Source organism: Heloderma suspectum, chromosome 6 (assembly GCF_057233095.1).
Source record: "Heloderma suspectum isolate Gila_16-S chromosome 6, 16-S_ref, whole genome shotgun sequence".
In the NCBI taxonomy this organism is placed as follows: domain Eukaryota; kingdom Metazoa; phylum Chordata; class Lepidosauria; order Squamata; family Helodermatidae; genus Heloderma; species Heloderma suspectum.
Genome location: NC_139463.1, coordinates 81,423,126 through 81,429,827, shown reverse-complemented (window position 1 = coordinate 81,429,827; position 6,702 = coordinate 81,423,126). Strand labels below are relative to the sequence as shown.

The window sequence follows — 6,702 nt, the reverse complement described above, 5'->3', positions numbered from 1 at the left end:
CCACCCCACCCTTTTTCATTTGGCTTCTCCCCATTTGCCTTTTACCTGGCCCACCACTGGAATGTGGCCCCTGAGAGCATCTCCAAAATTGAATTTGACCCTTGGCCTGACATAGGTTCCCCACCCCTTTCCTAGTGGATATAAAGGGGGGTATAGTTTCTATGTGATTGCATGCTTTGAGGCTTATGGCAATGGAAAAGGGTTTTTTGGGTAGTCAAGGGAGATTTTAAAGAGGGACAATGGTATTGGCTACAGACCACTATAGCATTTTTCATGTTTGTTTGTTCTTTTACCATTTCCATCCTGTGCTACTTTTCACCCACCCAGCTTTGACTCGAAGGCATCTTTTTGGCTTTTGGGGTTATCAAATATATTTGAGGCTTCTCTTTAAAGGTCTCAACAATTCTAGTTTCCCCTTCTCCATTTAATAGTGAGAGAGTCTGTCTTTTGTGATTACATCAGTTGTCAACAAATAATGTGCCATTTGGGGTGGGGTGGGGGGACTTGCATCCAGGCGGGCGGAAGGTTAGTAGCAGTAGTGGTAATTGGTAAACTCAAACTTTCCCTATTCTTGGCTACAAAAAGCCAGTTTTAATATCAGATTCCATGGAATGCATTTAAAACAATTGCATTGCAGTTGAGGACAGAAGACAAAGTTACAACTTGTTCAGTGACATGTTGGGGGAGAAATCCCCCCCCCCTTTTGTTATGAAATGTCTCAGTTGAAGCAGAAATATGAAGTGTCCCTTAACCCTTTCTCAATATTCTACTTGTCAACATGAAGCCAAACTAGACAATTCTTGCATACTCAAACTGCTTTTTAAATCCCTGCCTCTATAAAGAATGGATAAACACTTTTTTAAAACATGGCTTTCATGATCAAGCACTTTAAAACATTTATATCATAAAGTCAATAGATTCAACCTCCCTCCCAACCTATTTTCTCCTGAATTTTAGTGGGTTCTATGAAGCATCTTGAAAATTTTCTTTGCTGCTTCCTTTACTTCTTTGTTTCTCAAACTGTATATAAGGGGATTGACCAGTGGGGTGAGTAGAGTGTAGAACAGAGAAAACAATTTCTTCAAGTTGCTCAATGAATTCAAGTTTGGTAAGACATAGACTATCATCAAGGAGCCATAGAAGCAAGCAACCACAGTCAGGTGAGAGGAGCAAGTAGAGAATGCCTTTTGTTTTCCTGTGGTGGATGGGATTCTTAAAATGCTCTTGATGATGCAAATGTAAGATGTCAGAGTTATTATAAGTGGAGGCAATGTGCCAATAGAGGAGACTACAAATGCAGTCATTTCAACCAAATGAGTATCATTGCATGAGAGCCTTATCACGGGGGTTAAATCACAGAAAAAGTGGTTAATTTTGTTGGGTCCACAGAAACTCAGCTGAGATATCAAGAATATTATGAGACTAATACCCAGTGATCCGCTTATCCATGATCCAGCAATCAGTAGGATGCAGATTCTTCCATTCATGAGCATTGCATAATGCAGTGGTTTGCATATTGCTAAATAACGATCATAAGACATGACAGCTAAAAAGTAACATTCTGTAGCTGCAAGAAACCCAAAGAAATACAATTGTGCAAAGCATCCACTAATAGAAATTGTTCTGTCCCCACTCAGAAAACTGACAAGCATTCTTGGCATGATGGCTGAGCTGTAACAAGTCTCCAGGCAAGACAGATTTCCCAGGAAGAAATACATGGGTGTATGAAGATGCTGATCAATGGTGACTAGAATGATAATGAGGATGTTCCCAGCCATCGTCACAATGTAGACAGGTAGAAACAGTATGGAAAAGAAAGCCTGCAGATCCTCACTATTAAAGTCCAAGAAGATAAATGTCAAGGACTCTGTTTGATTAGCCTTTCCTTGGCTGATTTTCAAGTGCATCTAAATAACAGCAGAAAATGTCAGGAAAGGATTAGACTTGAATATTTAATACATAATATTTAATGCATTCATCATACTACCAAGGATGGTTGCTTGAGAATTCATCCCATTACTAGAGATATTAACAATCAACCAAAAATAACTGTTATGGGGCAACACTGAGAACAATAATCAAAATAATATTCACATATGAAAAAAATCTATGTGATATTCTATGTTTTCAGTGCTAGTTTCTCTGAAGAAATATATATAACTCATTTAGTTTCCCAGAGCCAATTTGCACATGAGCCAGCTCACACCTCTTGGAAAAGTAACACTTTTTTTGAAGGTGCCATGCATATTGATGCTGTACATGCTGCCACCCCAGTTTATAGAGAAGTCAGTGAAATGCTCCCCCCAGGTTTTGTAATTGCCTGAACAGGAGATGTACTTTTGAAACCCCCAAATATATTTCCAGCTCAGATGGGAGGTAGAGGATGTAATTCTTGTGAGAGTCCCTGCACTGTTTTGGAATGGTTTGGGGTGTAGCAGGATATGCATTGTACTGTGTGGAATTGACAACAATGTACTGTATTTTGTAGAAGTGATTAGGTGTGTGTGTGTGTGTGTGTTGTGAGATAACTGTGAGTAATGTAATGTATTCTTGGAAATGAAGGAAGGATTCCTTCATCTAGGTGTTACTGATATCAATGGCAGACCTGGCTACACTGAGAAAAATGAGAATAATAGTAAGACCAGTCTGAAACTAAGGATGAGGTCATCAACATTATAGGGGTTATTAAAGACCATGTTTTGGTTTCTGAGAGAGAGAGAGAGAAATCCTGGGAGAACAAGAAACCCACCATACGTGCTTAGGCTGGCTTTGCTCACCATACCTCCCATTTGGGTAAATATGGGACTTTGATATTGACTCTTAGATTGAGAGGAACCTAGGTTTTACTATGTTAACCATATGCTTGCTAGTATTTTCATTATACTCTTAATGATTATAACTTGTGTATATTTATGGATGTTTGTAATCTGCCTCATTTTAGTGAAAGCTTGTTATTCACTTAGACTGTCTGAGCAATAAATATATATTATTTAATGCCAATTTGTGTTGTCTGGCTTGAGAGAAGTTTCAAGGACCATGACCCATACATTAATTCTTGAAGCCCAAAATACTTGGTAAAGATTTGCAAATCTGTCACTGAGTGGGATCCGTCCTTAAAGCCATTGTATTCTCTCTTGATCTGGTGAGTCTCAGACACAGCTGTTCAAGTTTGGGAAACAAGCTAGCATGAAGAAGTTACTCATCTCAAGGGAGTCAGGGGAGGACAGTGGATGGATGGCTATCCCCCCCCCCCAAGCCCTTGGATTGACTTGGATACATTCTCCAAGACTGTCTCTTTTTTGTAGAGTAATTTCCTAGTTCATCAAAAGTGAGTTTCAGATATCTCACCCACCTCTACCAATCTCTCCAGTGGCAGCAACAGAAAAAGTTTATTATAGGAGAAGATCAAATTCAAGTGAGTTTTGTGTGATCTTCATATGTGTTGTTGTCATAAATGGGTGTGCACATCCTGCCCCATGCATTAAAAAAAAAACTGCATTAAAATGATCTAAACAGTTTGCCCAGTTTGAGGGTCAAACTACCAAAGTGGTGATAAAGAATTTACTGCAATCCTTACCTTAAAGCCAGAATTCAGTAGATGTTCGATGGGTTTTTTTTTTCCTGCATCACACACAAATCTGGCTATATAGAAATAATTGCACAAACAATGTACTTTCTGCAGGACTTAAAACAAATACCAGCTCTCTAATGCATGTAGTGCTCATGACAATCTTGCATTTGGTGCTTCAAAACATCCATCTGGAAGATTTTCTTGAAAACCTTGAAATCGTGCTGCAAATGTGGATGCATTTCTTCTTGATAGGTGCCATCCATTGCTCAATGCAATGACTTTATAGCTTATATAAACATCTAAATCTATTAATCATATTGAAAAGATTCAATGGGAAATTAACATGTAGAAGACAACACCCAAATCATAAGGGAAATTAGTGACTCTGCTATCATTATTTGTATATCGTCCTTCTTGGGAAATCCCCAATAGATTTCTTGAACTCAAGAGAACCACCCTTGAATTTAGAAGGGACATTATAAAAATAAACCAATCAATCACTGAGCCATGGAGAAATGTTAGAAAAAACCCTTGGTGTTATTCAAAGTGGGGGATTGTGATTCTGTTTAATTAATTTCCTTTTCTCTCTCTCTCTCTCTCCAGGATGTAGATTGGTCTATCAATATGGAGACTGCCACTTAACCAGGCTGTTCTAACAGACCAGTGCTAGTGATAAATATGTGCAAAGAGAATGGAAGCCAATAGGTACATTTCCTTCAATAGTTAACATGATGTTGAAGCCCCCTTTCCTGTCTCTCAGTGAATGTTCTGTGAACAATCACCTTCCTTTTCTTTATGGGTATTATTAGTCACTGGAATGCCAGAGTGCCCTTATTAAATATGTACCACTAAACCACCATGTAGCATAGCATCTGATGTGTATTAATAGGGAATAATACCACAGCAGTATAATAATTTATCAATACTTGATACCATAACTGTGCATGGTCCCCCCTTATATATATTAGTCTTTGAATAATGAGTGTGGTAGACATGAAATGTATAATAAATTGTTGAATGAATCATACATATAACTTTCTCCCAAAGCTAACAGGTGTTCTTTCATTCAATTCTGAACTTCTCTGTTTCATTTTTGGTTCACAATGTCTATCTCTGAAAAACTACCCATTTACTGATAGGGCTTCTTAGCATTTATTTCACATCTTTGCTTCTCAGACTGTATATAAGAGGATTGACCATGGGAGTCAGAGCAATGTGAAAGAGGGAGAATATTTTGTGCAGCTCACTCTGGGCATCAGATTTTGGTAAGATGTAGACAACTATGTAACCACTATAGAAATAAGGATGGGAGAACCAGCAGTTTTTGAGCTTGCCTAAATTATCTGAAAATCAGTTTGAAGCTTGTTTCAGATTGCTTCCATTTTTTTTACCTCATTTTCAGTTCATTCAAACAGGAAAAGCATACATTTCAAATGGGAAATGTGCATTTCAGTGCATATTTTTCAAAAGTGTGCACTTCCCCCCATTAATTAAAGCATGAAAATGCATGCTTTTTTAAAAAATGTATTTTGAATTTGCCAACATTTCAGGAGAAAGGTGTTTCTGCTTGCAAACTGGACATGTTTGCAACAGCACATCCTTGCATGATTTTCAAACAGAAATTAAATTCTTATACATCCCTACATAAAAAACTGTAACCACAGTCAAGTGTGAGGAGCAGATATAAAATATAGGATTTAAAAATAGAAGGGCTATGTCTAAATCTGTGCAGAATAAGTTATTCCAACTTCCAGAACTCAGGGATCAATGCGATTTGTAACCCTGAATAGTTATAGCCCCCTGTGGGATACCTGGTGTACAATCCCTAGGAGCTGCCATAGGCATTGGAGGTTCTGAAGAAAGACAAAGAGATAATGTGAGAGAGGACATGTTCTGAGGAGACAAAAGGCACTTTCAGGTGGAGGAATCCTAACACTAGCAGTCAGAAGACACTGCGCAGCTTTTTATCATTTTCTCCTGAACAGACTTTCTAAGATAAGGAAAATGACATAGGAAGCAGTAAGAAAACACAGGAGGGTCACAAGTAGAAGATGTCATCATCTGGACCCAAGTAAACCTCTTTGAATGTGGCAGGCCAATGACATCCTAAAAGCCTTTCTTGGAAGCACCCCATGAATGAGATGGGAAGAGCTTCAGGAGGGAGCCGTTGTAAGAGATTTTGAAAGGACAGAGAGACTGAAGAGTCTGTAGCATGAGTGAGAGAGTAAGAATAAAATAGAGAAGACAGTGAAGGAAAGAGGGGCAGCAGCAGCAGCCCCCTGCCTTCCCACAGCAACCATCCAGCGTCTGGTCCACAACCAGCCAAGTGACAGAAACTGAGGCCTATATCTACATTTACAACCAGAACTGTATAGCCAAAGACAGGTTTTAAGAACGAATCTTAGTTTAGTGGATTATTTACCTGTTGGACACCACAACACATACAGATGCTGAGATCCCCATCTCACCTCCCTTGCACTCTTCAGCTTTTATCAGTGACAACCAGCTCAGCAGAAGCAGAGGTGTGCAATTTTAATTGGCAGGTTGGCACATGAGAACAACTCTCCTGGCATACCACCTTCCCCATCACACTCCACCGCCCTACCAAACAGGCTGGACTGGAGTACAATTGTGATGGGGAAGATGGCACAGGGACATTGTCATCTGAACTCCCCATTTAAATGGCACTCCCTACAGTCCACCCTTTTTCAAAACCACACACACACACACACACACACACACAAAACCAACAATAAAACCCCACTAGTTTAAGAGAAAATGTGTGATACATTCACTCATGCACCAAAAGGCATGGAAATTGTAAGCCAAGGCTCCCACCTTCAAATATACACCACAGTGAACATATTCTACATTCTCACATATTGTGCTTATTTACAACTTAGCCTTCATAAACCACTCCACACCCTTGGTCTTAAAGCATAACAACAAATACTGTAATACCGTGTGCAGACAATCCAGGCTAAACTGAGGCAGGGAGTTGGAAAACACATGTCACTTTAGTTATATAAATATATGATTACTATCACTTTTCATTTATTTAGAAACTTTTAAAGCATATTATCCTGTAAACTGCATATTATTAGTAGTAGTAGTAGTAGTAGTAGTAGTAT

The 6,702-nt window shown here is 38.9% G+C and overlaps 1 protein-coding gene across 1 annotated transcript; it reads right to left on the bottom strand.

The window, feature by feature from the left end:
- Positions 1-953: 953 nt before the first annotated feature.
- Positions 954-1,889, bottom strand: LOC146341452 (olfactory receptor 6B1-like). The gene has a single exon (XM_084807459.1). It carries the CDS (start codon positions 1,776-1,778, stop codon positions 954-956), a length of 825 nt encoding a protein of 274 aa, XP_084663585.1. The 5' UTR covers positions 1,779-1,889.
- Between the last annotated feature and the right edge of the window lie 4,813 nt (positions 1,890-6,702).

Bases quoted from the DNA above. Each gene is read 5' to 3' on its own strand.
- LOC146341452 (XM_084807459.1), bottom strand. From the start codon at position 1,778: ATGGCTGGGAACATCCTCATTATCATTCTAGTCACCATTGATCAGCAT.